A 23,309-nucleotide genomic window follows, 5' to 3' on the forward strand; every position below is an offset into this window, starting at 1 on the left:
TTAGGTGTTTTTTTTTTTTTTTAACCCTCTTACTTGCTGAGGAACCTTCTAAAGAGGCCCCCAAAGATGATACCCACAGTTCAGGTTACTGGTCTTACATTTTCCTAGTTAGGGAGGGAAGGAGAAGTGTTTGATAGTTTACCCAGGATCCTTCCACTTGTAGCAGGAATGAACACCAATAAAGCATCAGGACACTTAACTCCTTAGAGATTTAAAAGCCTTCCAGAGGAATAAAAAGAAATCTCTCCCTCCCCACCTGCACCCCCTACCCCGCTTCTGCCCTAGCCTTAGAATCAGTAGTCCTTCTGTAATTCCATGAGGTTCCAGAGACTCCTTTATTCCATGGGGCTTCCGGATCTGACCCCAGGAAAGCCCAGTTGGTCATCCTTCTCCTCACCCTTCCAACCTTCACACCCAACCCCTCCCCACCGCCCCAGGCCACCTCCTTACCTGATAATGTCGTCGTTGTGTCCCAAGAAGAATTTTTGGCTGTGCTCGCGGGTGCTGTAAACCACACCGACGCCAGCCACAAAGTAGACCACTTCCTTGCCGGCGGTGTAGTACAGGTTGTTGCGGCACTGGTGACCCCGGTACCCGTACACCCACTCCAGCCGGAGCTGGCAGCTGGGAGCTGTCCGATCCGCCATGATAAGCTGACCCCACTCGCCCCCCGGTCGCTCCGCACGCGGGTCCGCGGCCCCTGGGCTCTGGGTCTGTCCTAGCCAAGGCTCGGGATGCGGAGGACCTGCAAGGGCTCAGCGTGCAGCGCCGGGCGCTGATTTCCCCGGCGACGCACAAACACAGACCAGTGCGCCGGCCGCAACCATCATCCGCCGCCGCCGGAGACGAGCCGCCAGACCCCGCCGGGCTCTCCGGCTCCCTCTCCACGGGAGAGGCGTCTTCTGGGGCGCCAGCACTCGCGCGCGCACGCCTCACTGCACCTGCGGGCTTCGGCCCCCGTGAGAGGTTTCTGGGAGAGTCACCCCGCCTTTTAAATCATGGATCTGCATATCCAAACACTGATTACCAGTTCGCTCACTGAAGTTTGCTGCGCCCGGGGGCCTCGCAGCAGGCAACGGGGTTTATTCTGTGACAGCTTTAATTTGACAAGGAACTCGAGTAAGCTTTGCCATCGCCATCCTTGGATCCGAAACTGACAGTCTACATCCAGGATGTGAGAGCGAGGAAGAAAGAAACACATATTTTGCGTAAGTCACCCAGTCCAAGAAAATGATCCCCAAACTAAACCAAGTTTTAAAAAAATTGTCAACTATTCCTCCTCTCTCCTTCCAGATCCATCTTTTTAATGATATGAAATATGCCCTAAATGCTGCTGTCTGGTGGCTGCCGATACGATTTGAAAGAACATTTGCTGCAAGAGGGAGGAGATATGGGAATATATGTATATGTATAGCTGATTCACTTTGTTATAAAGCAGAAGCTAACACACCATTGTAAAGCAATTATACTCCAATAAGGATGTTAAAAAAAAAAAAAAAACACATTTGCTATTTCCCCATTAAGCCAGGGCAAATATGCAACGGTCATTTTTTAGATGCTCCAATTAGTTAGTTGTGGTGTATGTGTTCATAATTCATATCCTCCGTGAACCGTCTCTTGGCCGAGAAAACCACAAGAACTTAGCAGCTCTCACTAATCAGCAACTCCAATTGAAAGCGCCATAAAAAGATTTTTCTGAATCGGAGGAAACTGAGACACTAGTGCAGCTAGAGGCAGGAAAGCTCAACCTACAAACGCTCCCGGTCCAGAAGAAATTAAATAATTAACAAGTGACCAAAATATTGTACCTCTCCCCAGGAAGGTCTGCGCTAGCTATGGGGTCCCACAGGCGCAAGGGTCACGCCTCTAGCCCGGCGTGGGGCGGGAGCGCCCGAGGAACCACTGGGGACGGCGAGCCCCCACATACGCGCACACACATCCCAGGCATTGGTCGCCGCCGACCTGAGGGATGCCGGCCCCAGGGGACACCCCGGCCCGCGCACAGTGCAGCCTTTGCGGCGTCCTGCACTCCTCCCACACCCGATCCAGGCTAGCCTGCGGAGCATCCCGGCTCTGCCGCCTCTAACCTCTGCTCTGAGCGGGCGCCGCGAGCACGTCCTGGATCTCGCACGGGCGAGCGAAATCCTCTACTTGCCCCCACCCCTTCCCAACCCCTCCCCGCCTCCCGCACCCGAGGATGGGCTTCGTCACTGGGGCGTCGCGGGAGACAGGTTCTTCCTCCAGCCAAGGCTCCGGGGGCGGGGCCACAGCGCTGCTTTCAAGAACCGAGGCTGCGGGTTACTAGGCGAGATCTCGCCGCTTGGAAACAGCGATGCCCCAGAGCGCTGGGACCGCCCCTCCTTCCATCGCCCCTGTAGCCCCCTTCCTCCGATGCGTCCTGGGAAATGTAGTCCACTCCACGCGGGCCCGGGCAGGGAGCGCGCGGGGCCGGACCACAAGTCCCAGGAGTCCGCGCGCCCAAGGGGGCCGTAGAGAGGCCGTTAACTGTGTCCGCGATGCTTGCGGTTCTTTGCTGAGCAGAGGAAGGCGCACGAAGGGCGACCGCTGGGCAGCGCCCTGCGTTACCACCTAGTGACTGAGGCTGCCGGCCCGCGTGCGTGTATATCTAAAAAGAAGAGCAGTGGAGCAGGAATAGAGACCATACCATCTCTACGGCCCACGTCGAGAATTTCTTCTGCACCTGTCCCTGAGGGCTACTGTAGCCGACTCAAGCCCAAGTTTGTTTCCCACTTCAGTTTTACTTTTTATTCAGATGGATTCTAATCTGTTAAAGTGCAGTAATGACGCGTTTAAGAAAAATGCTGGGGATGTGGTCTCACTTTGTCCTAAGAACCAGCGCCTTCCTATGAGCTGCTTCATAAGACTTGGGTAGTTAAGGATAACCAGATTTTACAAATGGGAAGGTGCTCACGCCACGAACAACTAACCTTGACCCTCAAACGCAGAAGACGGTGGCATCTGTCCAAGTGAACTGTGAATTCCAGTGTGTTCTGAAGTAGCCTCTTTTCAAATCCGGGCAACAGCTGACCTGTGAGAAGAGGCTTCAAAATCTCACTGACTAAAAAGCTGCAAAAGGACGATTAAAGGGACATTTTTAGCACGCCCTTTCCTTTCTGTGCTCTCAGTGTAATCCCTTACTCAGTTATTCAACTACCTCAAGCTTTAGCACAGCCCTATGAATGGTAGGAAAGCCTTTGGAAGATGAGAAGTGCCAGAGTTTGGATGAGCAGTTGCTGCCTGCAGCAGTGAAGAGGATGTGAACTGGTCTCATCATTCTTTTTAAGGAAACAAGGATCTACAAATCCATGAAGTTGCACTGTGCTAGACAATAAGGGCACTACCAAATGTAAAAACAAAAACAAAAAAAACATGGTCTGAAAGATTTGAGACAGAAGCTAAAATATAATGACCAACAATGCCATGCCATAAAACAATGCCAATGAATTAAATAGAGACAGTAAATTCTACATAAAAATTCACAAGATGAAGAGCTTTTCCAGCTATAAGTCAGGAAGGACTTGATGGAGAAAATAGGAAATAAAGGTAGAATTGAGATAAGTAAACATAAAAGCACTCTGCATGGGTCTATAGAATAAAAGGGTAGATACAGAAAAACAGAGATTTAGAGAATAGAATTGGTGCAAGAGGGAATTCGTGTAAGATGAGAAGGGGACATAAACCTGAAAGGTTAGATTGTGGATGGAGCTGAACCTAGAGGTTTGCACCATATCTTAAAATAATGGAAGGCCACTGGATTTTTTCAGGGGGTGGGGAAGAAGGGAATAGCAATAAAAACAGTAGTTTTGACAGAAGTCAAAGGATCAGGTATTAGAGGCTTAAGGTAGACCTTGGTTGGGGTTCTACATTAGAGGTAGTAGTGATGGTCCAGAAAGGAAGGGACATCTTTCAGAAAAATTACAAAAGGATGTTGAAAAGAGTCTCCTCAACAAATAGAAATGGATGTAACATGACATGTTCATTTCCTCAGTTACCTTTAATATAACTAGTGACCACCATGCTATACCATATTGTACTTTTAGTTAAATGAGTATACCTATACCTCCCAACTCAAGACAGAGATCTATTTATTATTAAACAACTGATGAGAAAATATAGCAGAGTAAGGCACAGTTACAGAATTTTCCACCTCAAGTTTCTTAGACAATGAGAGGGGAAAATACTCTCAAGAAACAGTATTAAGGACATAAAGTAAGTTCAGGAACTCATGAAAATTCTCACTAAAATACTTCAATTTATAAAAGTAAAATGAGAGAGTAAGTGTATAGTTTCCAGGTTGTGGGGAGGATACTTTTAGAGAAGAAGACCCTGTGTATTACCTTGGGTCTTCAACAGAAATAAAATGTTTTACCAGTATCTGCCATCATCAGGCACTCTGCAGAGTCAAGAGAATAAGCCAGAATCCATAGGAGTGAGATACACCTTTGGCTGCATGGAAGGGGCTCTGGAACCGGACATTTCACAAGATCTCAAGAAAGAGCAAAGGCCTATCCCCTAGCAGAAGCTATACTCAATCCCAATAGATCTCACTGTTTTTCCTACTCCACCCTTTTCCAATTTTAGGCTACAGGAAAGTGGATAAAAAGCAATATCCAGCCACTATAGCTCTGAGAAGATCAACTTATTCTCAGATAAGGTGAGAAGAATGTCTAGAAGAATTCATACATAATGTATCTGAATAAATGATTTGGAAAGAGCTGCCCCATCAAACATAAGAAACATAAAAAGTAAGGGCAGGGACTTCCCTGTTGTCGCAGTGGTTAGGAATCTGCCTGCCAATGCAGAAAACATGGGTTCAATCCTTGGTCTGGGAAGATCCCACATGCCACGAGCAACTAAGCCCGTGCACCACAACTACTGAGCCTGCGCTCTGGAGCCCGTGAGCCACGACTACTGAGCCCACGTGCCAGAACTACTGAAGCCCATGCGCCTAGAGCCCGTGCTCTGCAACAAGAGGAGCCACCACAATGAGAGGCCCGTGCACTGCAGCGAGGAGTAGCTCCCGCTCGCGGCAACGAAGACCCAAAGCAGCCAAAAATAAATAAATAAATAATAAATAAATAAATGTTTAAAATAATTTTTTTAAATACCTTTTTTTAAAAAAGTAAGGGCATAGCAAAAGCAAACCAAAATCTTCAAAGAAAGGTACATTATATGTGAAAGATAGATGAAGAAACTTTATGTCATCTTGAAGAAAATTTATGTCAAAGAAGCAGATTCTCTACCAAAGAAGAACTTAGTTACAATATGAATTCAAAATATCAAGAGCTTAAAGATGGATAGTAAAAATAAAAGCCAAGCTAAAGAAGTAATCAAATATGAATACAGTTTCAGATCTAATGAATACATTTGAAACAATAAAAAAAAAACTAGAAATCATATTACCAGTGTGGAGAAAACACCAGAAATTATCACAAGAAATGCAGAGGAAAAAGCCAAGGATATTAAAATAGATAATGCTTGAGACAGCAAAGCTAACCCAACCTACAGATCATTGGCATTCCTAAATTAGAGAAGCCAACAAATGGAACAAAATAAAATAGAGGAATATATTAAAGAACTGAATCTGCACATTAAAGTGGTACACTGTATATCAGAAAAAAAAAAGATGATATAGAATAGTGTCCTTGAAGGCATATCCTAGCAAAATTATTTAACTTCAAGAATAATATTTCAAAATCATTTGCCAATTTTAGAGAGAACTGTTTTACCACCTCTGCCAATTAGTAATTAAAGAGAGACATTTAAGCATTTACTTTGTCTTCTTGGAGGAACTGAAGTTTATCCTCAGTTGATAAAGGAAAGCTATTTACATAAGAATGCTAGCTAATAAATGTAGGGAAAATAATAGATTTAGAGAATCATCCAGTGATGTAACTGATGCAGGAAAAGGTTGTAAATGTATACCAAAATGATTAGATGAGAGGATATTCCTTCCCATAATGCTAAAGAATCACCCTACAAATTATGTAACTTTAAATGGAGTGCTCTGGAGGTCACCATCTCAATTAAATTATCAAACTTAGTATCACCAGTACTGGCACAATCTGCACCTTCTGCCTCCTGATGTGATACGGTATGAAATACTGCATAAAACATTTTTGGCCAAATAACTAACTCAAGTCTAATCAAGCCTTATGACTTAACTCTAAGTTTACAGAAAATATGGGATAGATGAACAAGTTAACTGAAACCATAGGTAAACAATCAGGTAAAGCCAGAAAATAGGGCAGCATACAACACAAGTGGTCTGGCTTGATCAAAAAAGCAAATGTAATTTAAAAATACATAACAAAAAGGTGGGGGATTATTCTTGGTTAAAAGAGACTAAAGAGATATAACAACCAAATACAATGGGTGACTCCTGATTGGATCTTGGATCCTGAATTTTTTTTTTTAAGGCCACAAAAGACAATGTGGGAGAAGGAACAATTGGGGAATTTTAATACAAAAAGGATTATTCTAGAGCAGTGGTCCCCAACATTTTTGGCACCAGGGACCGGTTTCGTGGAAGACAAGGAAGACAATTTTTCCACGGATGTGGGGGGGATGATTCAGGCAGTAATGTGAGCAATGGGGAGAGAGCGGCAGACAAAGCTTCTCTGGCTCTCCCGCTGCTCACCTCCTACTGTGTGTCCCGGTTCCTAACAGGCCGAGGACCCGTACTGGTCCAAGGCCCTGGGGTTGGGGACCCCTGTTTTAGCAGATATCAGGGAATTACTGTTCTTATTCTTTCGAAAATCGTATTCTAAGGAAACACAACATGAAGCATTTAGGAATAAAATGTTACATCTACAACTTACCTTCAAGTGATTCAGGAAGAAATGTGTTCTCTATGTACATACAAACACACATGCACAGGAGAGATAAAGCAAATATGGCAAATATTAGCAGTTGTTTTATGTATCTTTTTTCTGTATGTTTGAAATTTTTTATTATAAAAGACTGGGAAAATGTTTCTCAAGGATCTAGGCAGAAACAAAAATGGAGGATGGCTGTAGAAATCAGGCTGGCCTCACATTCTGCACTGCAACCTCCAATGCCAGAAAAAATGGAGCAGTATTTATAAGTTCTGATGGAGAAGGAAAGTATAATATTAGAATTATACCCAGCTAAATTGTTAAGTATAAAAGCAACAGGCAGACATCCTCTGACATTAAAGAACTTCAGGGCATTTTTTAGCCCTTGTGACAGTTATAATGAAGTTTAATGGCAAGTGACTAAAGAACCCAAATAAACCATTAAAGGTAGAAGCTTCTCTACCACATAAAATGTTTGGAAGTATAGCAGATTAAGGAAATTTTCAGATACCCAGAATCTTCCTGCCTTGTTATACATTAATACAGATCTTTCACCTCATGGTTTAAGATGACAGATCAAACTTCAGCATTTACATTTGCAATACAGCTAGCAGGAAGGAGAACAGAATATCTCCTCCCTTTAAGGATATTTTCTGTAAGTTTCATACACTTCTGCTTACATCTCATCGGCCAGAACTTAGAGTGCATCTAGCTGCAAGGGAGGCTACGATTATACACTATATAATGGGGGCAGTGTGTACATTTAAAATCAGGAATATTTTACTAAGAAAGAAATGGAAAAGCAATGTTGGTGTTCACCAGAAGTTTCTGCTAACATACTCATGAAAAAACTACCTGACAATGATATTCAGCCATGCAAGAAGTGAACAAAAGAATCACTTGATTGGTAATGGTAAATGGTAAAGCATGGTAAAAAGATGGGAGGGGAGCAATGAATCAGTTTATTAAGGAAACAGTTCTCCTCATTCTTCAGTTTCATTTTTTTGTTTGTTATTAAGTAAAATTAGTTGAAACCCTTTATTTAAAAAAAAATTCATGAGAATGGTATAATTCCATTCTCATAAAATTATTTCTATCCATTTAGTTATCTGTCATGCATCTAACTATGTCTGTATAGAGATATTATAATCTAGTTCACCAAAACCTAACCTAGTTATTTCTGGAGCAGTGAGATTTAGAATAACTTTTTGTCTTCTTTTTGGACCTTTCTGATTTTTCAAAAATGTTTGAAATAAGCATGTACCGTTTTTATTAAAACAATAAGTCATTATCCATCCATCTATGGTCAATTAGTCTACAGCAAAGGAGTCAACAATATACTATGGAGAAAAGACAGTCTCTTCAATAAGGGGTTCTGGGAAAACTGTACGGCTACATGTAAAAGAATGAGATTAGAACATTTCCTCACACCATATACAAAAATAAACTCAGAATGGATTAAAGACCTAAATAAAAGACCTGAAACCATAAAACTCCTAGAAGAGAACATAGGCAGAACACTCTTTGACATAAATCATAGCAATAATTTTTGGATCCATCTCCAAAGGCAAAAGAAATAAAAACAAAAATAAATAAATGGGATCTAATTAAACTTAAAATCTTTTGCACAACAAAGGAAACCGTCAACAAAGTGAACAGACAATCTACTGAATGGGAGAAAATATTTGCAAATGATATGACTGACAAGAAGTTGATAGCCAAAATACATTAACAGCTCATATAACTCAATATCAAAAAGCAACACAATTTTAAGATGAGTGGAAGATCTGGATAAACATTTTTCCAAAGAAGACATATAGATGGCTAACAAGCATGAAAAGATGCTCAACATCTCTATTAGAGAAATGCAAATCAAAACTACAATGATATATCACCTCACACCTGTCAGAATGGCTATCATCAAAAAGCCTACAAATATCAAATGTTGGCGAGAATGTGGAGAAAAGGAAACCCTTGTACCCTACTGAAGGGAATGTAAATTGGTGCAGCCACTATGGAAAACAATATAGAGGTTCCTCAAAAAATTAAAAATATAACTAACATATGATCCACCAATTCCACTCCTGGGTATATATCTGAAAAAAAAAGCCACTGTTTTGAAAATATACATGCACCCCAATGTTCATAGCAGCATTATTTACAATAGCCAAGACATGGAAGCAACTCAAGTGTCCATTAACATATAAATGGATAAAGAAGATGTGATATATATTTATAAATATACACACACACACACATTGGAATATTAGCCATATAAAAGAATGAAATTATGCCATTTGCAACAATGTGGATGGACTTAGAGAGTATTATGCTTAGTGAAATAAGTCAGATGGAGAAAGACAAATACTCTATGTTATCACTTATACGTGGAATCTAAAAAATAAAACAAGCAAATGTATATAACAAAACAAAAACAGACTGACAGATATAGAAAACACACTAGTGGATACCAGTGGGGACAAGGAAGGGGGAAGGGCCAGATAGGGGTATGGGATTAAGAGATACAAACTACTATGTATAAAATAAGTACAAGGATATATTGTACAGAACAGAGAAATATAACCACTATTTTGTAATAACTTTAAATGGAGTATAATCTATAAAAATACTGAATCACTATGCTGTCCACCTGAAACTAATATAATATTGTAAGTCAACTATACTTCAAAAAAAAATAAGTCATTGCTCTTAAAAATATGTTGATGATAGACTCCATTTTTCTTGAAATGATATTTGTAGTCATTAGGACAAACCCTTTGGTTGATCTTTCTAGACTCTGTTAATTGACAATATCAAGAGCCTGTCAGATCACTGAACAGAGTTAGGGCATATGAGTGTAGTTGTTTAACCAGAGTTTTCTCGGTAAAAGATAACCAATTTATTTGGAGCTAGACCTTGTAGCCTTGACCTCATTAGCATTACACTTTAGATACCATTGAACTACAAAAAATTGACGATATTTCACCAGCAATCAACTAATGGGGTTAGAGTCTACATTTTTAACCAAGTAAAATACTTAAAAATAAAAATAGCATATGAAAAGATTCTCTACATCATTAGCCACCACGGAAATGCAATCAAAACCACAATGAAATACGACTTAACACCTGCTGTAATAAAAAGACAATTACATGCATCAGAGAGGATGTGGAGAAATTGGAACCCTCATAAACTGCAGGTGAGAATGTAAAATGATGCAGCTGCTTTGGAAAACAATCTTGCAGTTCCTCCAAAAGTTAAACATGGAGTCAGCATGTGATCCAGCAATCCCATTTCTAGATACATACCCAAGAAAGATACATTCACAAAAAAACTTTTATTGCGTTAGTCAAAAGGCTCATTCATTTTTTTCCATAAGATGACTCTAGTAGCACTTAGTTGTCTTTAACTCCATTAGAAACAATTTTGTTAGATTGTATGTGACAGCTGTCAAATCAGCGAGCATTTAAAAAAGACATCAAAATTGGTGAATTGGTGTAGCCATTTTAATATTGAAGATGGAAGAAAAAAGCATTTCCAGCATATTATGCTTTATTATTTCAAGAAAGATAAAAACACAACCGAAATGCAAAAAAAAAAAAAGATTTGTGCAGTCTATGGAGAAGGTGCTGTGACTGATCGAATGTGTCAAAAGTGGTTTGCAAAGTTTTGTGCTGGAGATTTCTCACTGGACGATGCTCCATGGTCAGGTAGAGCAGTTGAAGTTGATAGCGATCAAATTCAGACATTAATTGAGAACAATCAACGTTATACTACGCAGGAGATAGCCAACATACTCAAAATATCCAAATCAAGCATTGAAAATCATTCGCACCAGCGTGCTTATGTTAATCACTTTGATGTTTGGGTTCCACATAAGTTAAGCAAAAAAACTTTCTTGACTGTATTTCCTCATGCGATTCTCTACTTAAACGTAATGAAAACGTTCCGTTTTTAAAACAAATTGTGATGGGTAATGAAAAGTGGATACTGTACAATAATGTGGAACAGAAGAGATTGTGGGGCAAGCGAAATGAACCACCACGAACCACACCAAAGGCCCATCTCCATCCAAAGAAGGTGATGTTGTGTATATGGTGGGATTGGAAAGGAGTCCTCTACTATGAGCTCCTTCCAGAAAAGCAAACGATTAATTCCAACAAGTACTGCTCCCAATTAGACCAAATGAAAGCAGCACTTGACGAAAAGTGTCCAGAATTACAGAAAACGCATAATCTTCCATCAGGATAACGCAAGACTTCATGTTTCTTTGATGATGAGGTAAAAACTGTTACAGCTTGGCTGGGAAGTTCTGACTCATCCGCCGTTTTCACCAGACATTGCACCTTCGGATTCCCATTTACTTCGGTCTTTACAAAATTCTCTTAATGGAAAAAATTTCAATTCCCTGAAAGACTGTAAAAGGCACCTGGAACAGTTCTTTGACCAAAAAGATTAAAAGTTTGGGGAAGATGGAATTATGAAGTTGCCTGAAAAATGGCAGAAGGTAGTGGGACAAAAGGGTGAATACATTGTTCAATAAAGTTCTTGGTGAAAATGAGAAATGTGTCTTTCATTTTTATTTTAAAAACCGAAGGCACTTCTTGGCCAACCCAATACATGAATGTTCATAGCAGCATTATCCACAATAGTCAAAAAGTATAATTAATCTAAATGCCCATCAATCAATGAATGGATAAGTAAAATATATACATCCATATAATGGAATATTATTCCTCAATGAAAAGAAATGAAGAACTGTTACAAGTTACAACATAGAACCTTGAAAATGTTATTCTAGGGGAAAGAAGCCAGTTGCAAAAGACCACAAACTGTATGATTCTATTTCCAGATGGAATATTCAGAAGAGGCAAATTTGTATAGACATAAAGTAGATTAGTAGTTCACTAGAGAAGAAGATGGGTGGGGGGGGGGAATGTGAATAACTACTAATGAGTATGGGATTGTGGTGTGGGAGGGTGATAAAAATGTTCTAAAATTAGATTGTGTTGATGATTGCTCAATTCTTTATATACTGAAAACCATTGAATTGTACACTTTAAATGGATGAATTTATAGTATGTAAATTATATAGCAAAGCTATTAAGAATAAAAATAAAAACAAAGTTTGACTCATTTTACTTGGTTGTTGCATGTATATTTCCTATATATTATACATATTAATAATTTCTTGCTTTTTGATTCCTTAAATGCCATTCTTATAGCATAAATTATTTTGTACTCATAGAGGAAAAGATTTTTTAATTAAAGTTCATGGTTTTAATCTATCATTCAGAACTTATCCTATGTTTAATGTTTTATAGGAATATTAAACATTTTAGGTAAACTATACAGGTCACATTGGAAGATGTAAATGCTAGGTCTAAAAGGAATGGGCGATTATCAATAACTCATAGAGAAAGAACTTTTAAAGTTTTTCCCCCGTCTGTTTTCAAACATTTTTAACGAAGTATAAAGAGGCTCTGTCTATTGAGTTAGAAGTAGACACTACAGTCCAAGAGGAGATCTAATCAATGAAAAGCTTCCATGATTTTTTATTGAAGATAGAATTTCTGTATATTCCTTATTCAATCGAGATAACATAAAAGAATCCGATCAGACAAGTAAGAAAAGGCGTTTTAAATCCATGCTTGAAAAGGACCCATTCTAAAAAGCATTCCTAGATACACAGAAAGTCTGTCTTTAACATGTAACTAGCTATGACTCTATGTAAAGTCTAGTTTACCTGAAGACCAACGTGCAACATACAGACATCTACAACTTCAGCACATCATTTGATATTTCTTAATCCAAACATTAGCCCTGGCAATAATTATTTTTTTCTGCTCCTGGTAATAATTTAGTCATAGTGTTCCTCTCTAATAAAGCCCCTACTAAAACTCTTGCATGAGATTTCTAATCTCAAAGAGAGAATATGAAAAATTAGTCATATAGCTAATAACATATGCTATACATTCAGTACATTTTAAATGTTTTAGGTTGATTATATTAGGGGTAACATCTAGTTGTTAGATCTGGATCATTGAAGCTGACATCACTACATATTCTTCCTAAGTGAACCCTATATGCTAATCAATGTGTCTTCTCTAAAATTTTTGCAGTATTTCCTAGTAAGAACAATGAGAGATTCCCATAGAAGATGTTGTGTTCTAAAACTTAAAAGATGTATGGCAAACTCACTGATAGGTAGCTTTCTATAATAATAATTTATTATTTCTAATTATAATTCTTAATTATTAGTAGTTTTATGTTACCTTCAGGTATACTTTCTAGAACACTGCTTAAGCTTACACTGAATGGGAAATCATAATCATCTCCACTTAAGAATCACAGGATTCTAGGGATTTCCCTGGTGGTGCAGTGGATAAGACTCTGCACTCCCAATGCAGGGGTTCAAGTTCAATCCCTGGTCAGGGAACTAGATCCCACATGCATGCCACAACTAAGAGCTCGCATGCCACAACTAAGGAGTGAGCAAGCAGCAACTAAGGAGCCCACATGTCACAACTAAGACCCAGTGCAACCAAATAAATAACAAATAAATTTTTTTAAAAAAGAATCACAGGATTCTAGAGCTGGAAAGTATCTTAGAAATACCTAAATTTTACTACTAAAGGAGGGTCAGGTCATGGCCAAGAATGAAGAAAGTCCACAACAACAACTTTATTGACAGCTTGTATAGTTATCAAACATAATTCCTGAATACTGCTGTGGGGAGGGATTAATAATGCTGCACAGAAAGTATCATGGGAATAGTGTGATATGGGGAAATCCTTTCAGTTCAGAAGGCAAGGTTCTGGAGGCAGACTGACCAAATTGTAATCCTTACTCTGTCACTTAGTAGTCTTTTGGCTTTGGACAAGTTACCTAATCCAAGCCTCAGTTTCCTCATCTGTAAAATGGACATTATAGCATCTATCTCATAGGATTGTCGGTAAGGACTGAATGAGTTAAATACATAAGCAACCTGAGGCCCCGTATGAACTCTCCTCTTCCTTATGGGTAAAGATTTTTCAGGGCCAAGGAGACATTTCCACCCAGAACCCATACTCCTCCCTCCCTTTACTGCAGGCATCTGAGACCCTAGAATTACCTGCGCAAAAATGCCTGAGTCCGCATACAGGGCTCTCTTCTGGACTGCTCTGCTGGGGTGTACTCTCCTAAGTTAAAGAATGACGTGAAGGCACAGCTATCTGTGGGGTAGGAAGGCATGAATCTGAAGCTTGGCTGTATGGGCTGAGTGCATGCAAGTTTGTGCTCAAGGCCCCTGGTGTTGCAGACAGAGTAGGAGCTGGGATGAGAAGGAAGGCAGCCTGAAGGCAGAGGGCCACTTCTCCTCACACCGCCGCATTCTGGCATGGAGCTCAAGGGAGTCTAAGAATTCTACATTTGACTCTGTCCTTTCAGGTTGCTATGAAAGCATATCTGACATGGTAAGAGACAGCTTGCTCGATATCTAACTTTCGAGCATGGAGACATATGGAATGAACTCCTGGAGTGTCTTGCCCTGCCCCCACGGGTGTTGGGGTATGCCTGGTGCCTTGTACACAGTAAGCATTCCATGCATTTTATTTTTATCTTTTTTTGAAAAACTAGATCTTTATTGGAGTATAATTACTTCACAATACTGTGTTAGTTTCTGTTATACACAAAAGCGAATCAGCCATATGCATACATATGTCCCCATATCCCCTCCCTCTTGAGCCTCCCTCCCATCCTCCCTATGTCACCCCTCTAGGTCATCACAAAGCACTGAGCTGATCTGCCTGTGCTATGCTGCTCCTTCCCACTAGCTACCTATTTTACATTCGGTAGTGTATATATGTTGATGCTACTCTCACTTCTCCCCAGCTTCCCCCTCCCACCCTGTGTCCTCAAGTTCATTCTCTATGTCTACGTCTTTATTCTTGCCCTGCAACTAGGTTCATCAGTACCATTTTTTTTGTTTTGATTCCATATATATGTGCTAGCATACGGTATTTGTTTTTCTCTTTCTCACTTACTTCACTCTGTATGACAGACTCTAGGTCCATCCACCTCACTACAAATAACTCAATTTCGTTTCCTTTTATGGCTGAGTAATATTACATTGTACTTACGTGCTACATCTTCTTTATCCATTCATCTGTCGATGGACATTTACATTGGTTCCATGTCCTGGCTATTGTACATAGTGCTGCAATGAACATAGTGGTACATGTCTCTTTCTGAATTATGGATTTCTCAGGGTATATGCCCAGTAGTGGGATTGCTGGGTTATATGGTATTTCTTTTTTTTTTTTTTTTTTTTTTTGCGGTATGCAGGCCTCTCACTGTTGTGGCCTCTCCTGTTGCGGAGCACAGGCTCCGGACGCACAGGCCTAGCGGCCATGGCTCACGGGCTTAGTTGCTCCGCGGCATGTGGGATCTTCCCGGACCAGGGCACGAACCCGTGTCTTCTGCATCAGCAGGCGGATTCTCAACCACTGCGCCACCAGGGAAGCCCGGTATTTCTATTTTTAGTTTTTTAAGGAACCTCCATACTGTTTTCCATAGTGGCTGTATCAATTTACATTCCCACCAAGTCCACGCATTTTAACCAGTATTATTGTTGTTATTACTGTAAGAAAGTGACTCTTCTCACAGACGGTAACAAAATAGAAGCTTTCCTTTCCCCACTGACCTGAGAGAACACATTCTGCCAAGAGAACACTGGTGTGGGACCACTCAGATTAGAGATTTCTAAAGGTCCAAGCAGAGGCCCAACCACTTTTCAGGTTAGTGAGAGTGACAAGGAGGGAGGCAAAGCCCTCTGCCAAGATCAACTGACAGAGATTCCCTACTAAGCATGGACTCAGTGTCAGCACTTGTAGCACGGAGTGACAGGGTAAGTGCCCTTAGGACAAGAGGGTGACCAGAGGGCCAGGGAGGAGAAGCAGCCAGCCATTAGTGGACCAGAGCGTGAATTATTCTAGTAGCCTCAGGGCCTAAGTGTCAATGCCAGCTCTTCAGTAAGGATGAGCCGCAGGTACACAGCAGAACCCACTGTGGGCTTTTACTTCTCTGCTTGGATTATACCAGAAAATGTGGGCCCACGCCTTCCCAACAGATCACTTTGTTATTTTTATAAAGTCCTGAATTTTAAAAACTGCTCTCAAGAAGACAGAATTTGATTCATTCCACCTGACACCGTTATATACATTAAATACATGTATACAGAAATATACAGTTGACCTTTGAACAACACAGGGATTAGGGGCATCCAAACCTCTGGGGAGTAAAAAAAATTCAAGTATAATTTATAGTTGGTCCTCTGTATATACAACTCCCCTGTATTCATGGTTCCGTATCCCCAGATTCAACCAACCAGGAATTGTCTAGTTCTGTAGTATTCACTATGAAAAAAATCTGTGTGTAAATGGGCTCTCACAGTTCAAACCCCTGTCGTTCAAGAGTCAACTGTAAATGTAAACATAAAATCATCAAGCACTGAAAGAAAACATGAGTCGGGGCTTCCCTGGTAGCGCAATGGTTGAGAGTCTGCCTGCTGATGCAGGGGACGCGGGTTCGTGCTCCGGTTCGGGAGGATCCCACATGCCGCAGAGCGGCTGGGCCCGTGAGCCATGGCCGCTGGGCCTGCGCGTCCGGAGCCTGTGCTCCGCAACGGGAGAGGCGCGCGTAACACACACACAAAAAAAAAAATTTCATATTTTCAGTTTTTTAAAAAACTGCTTCAAATATTGTTAGAAGCAGGAGTCTGAACAGGGCCCATCCTCTCTGACTGCTCCAGCCAGGGTTCCAAGTGGCACAGTCAAAAAAGTAGCATCCCCTACAGAATCTTCTCTTGGGCTTATTTTCATCTGAAGGTGTTTATTCATTACCTCTGCAAGTGTTTTCTTTATTACATTTTCATTTAAACAGGACAAGTAAAATCTTGTTTTATTACTTCATTCAATGAGAAATAGGAAGCACATGGTGATAGTTAGGGATTCAGGCTCTGGAGTCAGATGCTTCCAACCACATCCACCTCTGCCATCTGGATATAAAACCCTGGGCAAGTTATTTACTTCCTAACATCTTGGTTTCTTCATCTGTAAAATGGAGATAAAAATAATAACCCACTTCATAAATATGTTGTGGATGAAAGTTTAGAATGCCTAGCACATGGTAAATATTCAAAATACTTTTATTGTTAATAATATTATATATAATCACTATTTAAAATATCCTCCCACAGAAGGCTCCCAAAGAATTTAAAATAAGATTTGGACTTAATTATGCATGTGTCTATGTGATTTCCTGAGTTACTATTGCTGTGTTTATATGCTGCTCGGCCATGAAATTGGGGTCAGTTCTCTGAACCAAAGTTTTCTGCCAAATTGTAGAATATATCGGAACTAATGTTATTCTCCACAGTCTTAAAAGCATCAACATTGCTTAAATGCAAAGACTTTAATGAGCTAAACAATATGCCACAAGTTCATTAAATCACTACCATTATAGACTGTATCAAGTTCAAAATTGTACACAGAAGGCACAGTAATATCATCAAACGAATGGTAACGTGAATCCCTCAGAATCAATTAGTCATGCCTTAGAGTGAGGAAAGTTAGAGAAATATTTATAATCCAAATATCCTGACTCCTGAAATCCTGAATTTCTGAAAACATTTTACTAATGGAAAGGAGACTAAAAAATGTCCTTTTGTGAACCTGGTGCTGGTTCCCACAAATACCTAATCTTCCATATTAGAAAATGTTTTGATTCCACTGAGGAAAGGTGAGCAATCTGAATAGAGGACAGAATTATCGAGCCAGGGCCACATGGAATGAAAACAAGACCTGAGTTCCAGCCCTAATCACTTCCTGCATGGCACTGAACAGGCACTCAATTTCTTCAGGTCTCGGTTTACTCAGCTGTAAAATGAATAATCTGTAGGATCTCTTCCATCTCTAAAATGTTATGGGTAATTAAGAGCATTAGTCTGTTACTGGTAAAATGTATTTCAGGGAAGTAGTACAGTCCAACCACACATCACTTGTTGAGATTCTACTTCAAAAATGGTGAAAACAAGAGAGAATCAGCACTATTCACTCCCAATCTAGGGCTCTTTAGAAAGACCAGGCTAACCTTGTGACTCAACTTAAAATAATGTTGTCAATTATATCTCAGTGAGACTGGAGGAGGGGTTTAAAACAACAGAATTGTACACCTTTAAATGTTAAGTTTTATGGTATGTGAATTACACCTCAGGAAAAAAAAAATTTTTTAAAGACTGCTCATCTCCCAGGCAGTATTCTTGGTCACCTAAAGAAGCTTAAATGGGGATTTGGACCAAAGTATGAACCTTTACAACTAAACCAAGAAAACATGGTTGGCAAATTTAGCTAGACCAACATTGAGAATTACCCTTTACCAAGACCGGCTACATAATTTGCATGGCCCAGGACAAAATGAAAATGCAAGGCACTTGATCAAAAAATTGTTAAAATCTCTAGACAGAGATAGCAGAGCATTAAACCAAACTGGAGCCCCTTCTGAGTGGGGCCCTGTGCAACTGCACAGGTCACACACCTGTGAAGTCGGCTGTATTTATCAAACTCTTAAGATTTTCTGGGCCCAGAGCTGAACACTTTACAGACAACTCATTCAATTTCCACCACAATGTTGCAAAAGTAATATTATTATCCCCTCTTATTAAAGAGAAAATAAAGGCTTAAAGAGGTTAAAGAATTTGTCCAGTTCCCCACAGCCTGATAAGGACAGAGCAGGACTTCGTGCTTAGGCCAGACTCCAAAGTCATGTATTCATCAGTGGTCTTCAAATTTATTAGGAAAGGGACTTCTCCAGTGGCGCAGTGGTTAAGAATCTGCCTGCCAATGCAGGGGACACGGGTTCGATCCATGGTCCGGGAAGATTTCACATACTGCGGAGCAACTAAGCCCATGTGCCACAACTACTGAGCCCGTGCGCCACAACTACTGGAGCCTGCGTGCCTAGAGCCCGTGTTCCGCAACAAGAGAAGCCATTGCAATGAGAAGCCCGCGCACCGCAATGAAGAGCAGCCCCCACTCACCGCAACTAGAGAAAGCCCACATGCAGCAACAAAGACCTAACACAGCCAAAACTAACTAAATAAATGAATTTATTTTTAAAAAATTATTAGGAAAAATTTTTGAATGAACATTCCAATGTTTAGGTACATATACTACTGTATTATTAAATTATGTATCTTATAAATCATGCAAAACAAAGACATTTTAAAGATGCCATCAATAGAACTTCTAATATTTTCCTCCCATATCTCAACCCATCACCTTTCACAATCCCTGTTGTACCTAGGGGTTAGGGCTGCTCTTGAGCCAGCCAAATTTAGAGTCAATAGCACTTAAGATGTTAATTTTCCTATGAAGTGTGAACTTTTAATGGGATATTGTTAAAAGGTGTCACTCAAAAAGGTAAGTTTTTCATAACGGAATTTTAGGCTCTGTGAAAATCAAGGGGTATTTCTTTATTTAATTCTGGAGGCTGACTTGCCGTAAAGAAATATCATTTTACTCACTGGCCTGGGCCCTGACCAGGATTTTTGGTTTATTCTAGGTTATCTGCACAGTTGTACAGCAAAGGTTGATTACTTATGGAACACAAGAAGGAAAACATTCACTTGACAAGAGTGTTTATTGAGTGCCAACAATGGGCCAGAACTTCTCTGGTTGCTGGGGATGGAAAGTGAGTAAGATCCATAGGGTCCTGCCAGCAAAGAGTTCAGGTATGTTCTAAACTTCTGTTGGTGCCACGCCAACAAAAGTAACCTTAGAAAGAGATGCAGTTTGTCTTCTGCTCCTTGAACCTAAACCTTTAGAAAGAAAAACCGGGACTTCCCTGGAGGCGCAGTGGTTAAGAATCCACCTGCCAATGCAGGGGACATGGGTTCTAGCCCTGGTCTGGGAAGATCCCACACCACGGAGCAACTAAGCCCGTGTGCCACAACTACTTAGTCTGCACTCTAGAGCCCGCAAACCACAATTACTGAAGCCCGTGTGTCTAGAGCCCGTGATCCACAGCAAGAGAAGCCACCGCAATGAGAGGCCTGTGCACTGCAACGAAGAGTAGACCCCGCTTGCCGCAACTAGAGAAAGCCCGCACGCAGCAGTGAAGACCCAACGCAGCCAAAAATAAATAAAATTTTTTAAAAAAGAAAGGACCATGCTCACAAGTATATTTTATGAAAAAAAAAACAGTTCAGTACATTAGAACTTGATGAAAATGCCAAATCTTTCTTAAAAGTACAAGAATCAACTTTTCATAATAATTTTTTCTCTAAACCGTAGTCCACTTTGTAATACTCTTGAAATGTTTGATTCAATGTGCACTAAAAATTTTGTTTTTTAAATTCTGCTTTTATCTCTTTGTACATAATAAATAATCTTTGTTTGAATCATGAAACTGCTAAAAATTGACAGCCCAAGTAAAAATAAGAGATTTTTATATTTCTTCCTCTAGATGGCGACATAGGACTATGTCTTTAAAACAGGGAGCTCTCCTGTGTCCCAAGAGATCAACCGTAATTTAATTCCATTAAATTAAATGGAAAATACAGAATTTGTTTTCTTACTGAATCTACAAAGGAAAAAAAGTGCAAATAAATGATATCTACAGGACTAGATTTTTCTAGTCTCCTGTTAGTTTAAAGGGTGGACTGTTTGGATAGCTTTTTTGCTTTGTAAAAGTAGCAGTAGAAAAATAAAAGGATGTGAGTATAAAGAAGAAAATTGGGGTAGCAGATTATTTATTGAGCTGGGTATGTCAACAACTCTTCAGCTTCCTTTCTTTGGTTGCTATGGTAACTTACAGTTTTATTCATCCCAGCCCTTGTTTTTTTATAAATTTATTTTATTTATCTTATTTTTGGCTGTATTGGGTCTTCATTGCTGCAGGTGGGCTTTCTCTAGTTGCGGCGAGCGGGGGCTACTCTTCATTGCGGTGCGCGGTCTTCTCATTGCAATGGCTTCGCTTGCTGTGGAGCACGGGCTCTAGACACACCAGCTTCAGTAGTTGTGGTTCGCGGCTCTAGAGTGCAGGCTCAGTAGTTGCAGCACACGGACTTAGCTGTTCCGCAGCATGTGGGATCTTCCTGGACCAGGGCTCGAACCCGTGTCCCCTGCATTGGCAGGTGGATTCTTAACCACTGTGCCACTAGGGAAGTCCCCCAGCCCTTGTTTTGATACAGCTTGGAAGTCAGTGGGATGTTGGAGGTGCAGGCAGACTGCCTGCTTCAAATCCCATCTTTGCCTTTTACTCAACGTGTGACTGTCAACAAGTGATTTAAACATGTACCTTTGTGCCTCAGTTTCCTGATCTGTAATGTGGGGATGATGATTACTGAAAATAAGCATGTAAAGCACTTAACACAGTGCCTGGCACACACTACACATGCAATAAATTAGCAGTCATCACCAAACCACTATAATGGTCATGTCTGTGCTACCTAGGAAGACTACTCATCAAAGCATTTCTTTCACCATATTTCAGGAAGAAGCATGGTTCTTGGTATTGGCCAATCCCAGACAAGGAGAAAAATACTTGAGGGGTTGAAGAGTATTATATAATTTGAATATCTTTGACTCATTACTTAAATTGTTCAGTTTTTCATTTTAATGCAATCAAATAAATGGATAGATGAATCACTCTGTTCTGTTTGTCATTTCAAATATTTATAATTTTTGCTTTAACTAAATATTACATAAAGCAAATTTATGCAGAAGGCCACATTTTTACCAACCTATTTCTTCTTTCAAATAGATTTTTACATACCCCAATCCATGTTTCTATCAGCATTTACTCTGTAATTATTAGGAAAAAAAGAGAGAATAAAAATAAGCACCATTTTCCAAATTACATGACCTTAAAGAGCAAGTTCAGTCATCTCATATTTTCAGGAGATGCTTGGTTTTATTTTACTACTATCCTCTTTTTGCCTTTCCTTCTTGATACTGTTAATTACATTAGGATTTAAGCAGTTCTTTCAACATTCACTCTCTCCACCGTCATTGATTTTTTTAGAATTTTCAAAATAATTTTTCATAAGCAGCCAATATGCCTGCTCCCTGCTGGTCGAGATTCAGTTAGTCTGTTGATTTAGTCTGTTTTGTTTTTCTTCTAAACAGATTCAATTTAACCATAAAATTTCAATTTTCTGGTTAGCATCCCTTGGCTAATTATTTATCCCCTACAGAGAGTTGTCTTTTTGAATGTGAATGTTTTACACTGGATGGAATCATTTCTCATATTGGTCTACTCACTATCAGTGAGACTCAAGCCCTTTGGTGGCAGTGATGATTGGCACTATACCATCCATCCACTCTCATGTCCCCCTGCTTCAGCCTGATGAAAAAACTACAGAGAAATCTGCAGCCACAGACAGAGATCCTCCTATGAATCCTGGACAAGGAGAGTCAAAAGCACCGATCGGTGTAGTAAAGCTTGTCTCCCAATAGCTGGATAAACTGATGCTTGCTAAAACTATGCTGCAGTTTACACATTTTACCTTTATAATCAACACTACTTGGCTGCACTCTAAGAGTTTTGAGGGATGTTTTTTAAAGTCAGAGAAACTTCACCTGTGTGATCTCTGGTACAGGCTCAGTGTTTTACTTGTTTCCTACTAGTGACTTTATCAGAGGGAAGTAAGCCCATCCTGTCAAACAAAACATTAGGGAAAAACATGGTGCATCAGTATGTTACTCTGGTGGCCCCAGTGAAAAACACTCTGTGGCATTCATGCCCTTGTGTACTCAAGTCCTTGACTCTGGCCTTGACTGTGTAACTTGCTTTGGCCAATGGGACATGAGCGAATGTGGTGATAGCAGAGGTTTAATAAGCACTTGCACATGGGAGCCTGTCCTCTTGGAATGCTTCATCTTGGAGCTAGACCCCTGAAGGGTGAAAGGCCAAGTGGAGAGGGGCCCTGGAGGCCATTTGAACATTCCAGTTCCACCCAAGCTGCCAAGAGCATGCAACAGCATGAGTGTCCTCAGTCACACAACACAGAGCGGAAGTTCCTCTCAATGGAACTTAGTCAACCCACAGAATCACGAGAAATAATAGATTGCTGCTTAGCTACAACATTTTGGGATAGCTTGTTACACAGCAATAAACAACAAAATGTGCTAAGAAGTTAACTTCTTAATTGCACATGATGCTTACCCTAGGTTTCCTCTTAGGAAAGCATTACTTCACATTTCATTTTGATAAAGATTCAACTCAATTTATAACCAACGGAAATGTCAGAAAGATGCCTGACACACTGCAGTGTGCTTTGGCCTCTGAGCTATTTAAAAACATGTCACCCTGGGCAGCTCTGTCTTCACTGACAGCTCTTCCAGGGAGCCTGGCTGGCTGGCGCTCCAGGCGTTGCGCATCTTATTTCTGAAAATGCCGACAGATTGTTTCACAGAATATTGTCATCTG

General features: G+C 40.4%; 1 protein-coding gene across 5 annotated transcripts in view; it reads right to left on the reverse strand.

Moving 5' to 3' along the window:
* The window catches only part of EML6 (EMAP like 6), a 345,807-nt gene that overhangs the window by 309,906 nt on the left and 12,592 nt on the right, over positions 1-23,309 (reverse strand). Inside the window, exons 3-4 of one of the 5 annotated variants that reach the window (XM_067007573.1) lie at positions 2,949-3,049; positions 451-1,161 (exon numbers count right to left, since the gene is read on the reverse strand). The exons of 2 other annotated variants lie outside the window; for them this stretch is intronic. In XM_067007573.1, coding sequence (XP_066863674.1) covers positions 451-647 — 197 coding nt within the window. In that variant the 5' untranslated portion in view covers positions 648-1,161; positions 2,949-3,049. Of the gene's footprint in view, positions 1-450; positions 1,162-2,191; positions 2,316-2,948; positions 3,050-14,959; positions 15,011-23,309 lie in introns of those variants that run through there. 2 more of the 5 variants (XM_067007574.1, XM_059078929.2) reach the window with 2 other exon arrangements.

The sequence above is a fragment of the Kogia breviceps genome, chromosome 11, assembly GCF_026419965.1.
Source record: "Kogia breviceps isolate mKogBre1 chromosome 11, mKogBre1 haplotype 1, whole genome shotgun sequence".
NCBI lineage: Eukaryota > Metazoa > Chordata > Mammalia > Artiodactyla > Physeteridae > Kogia > Kogia breviceps.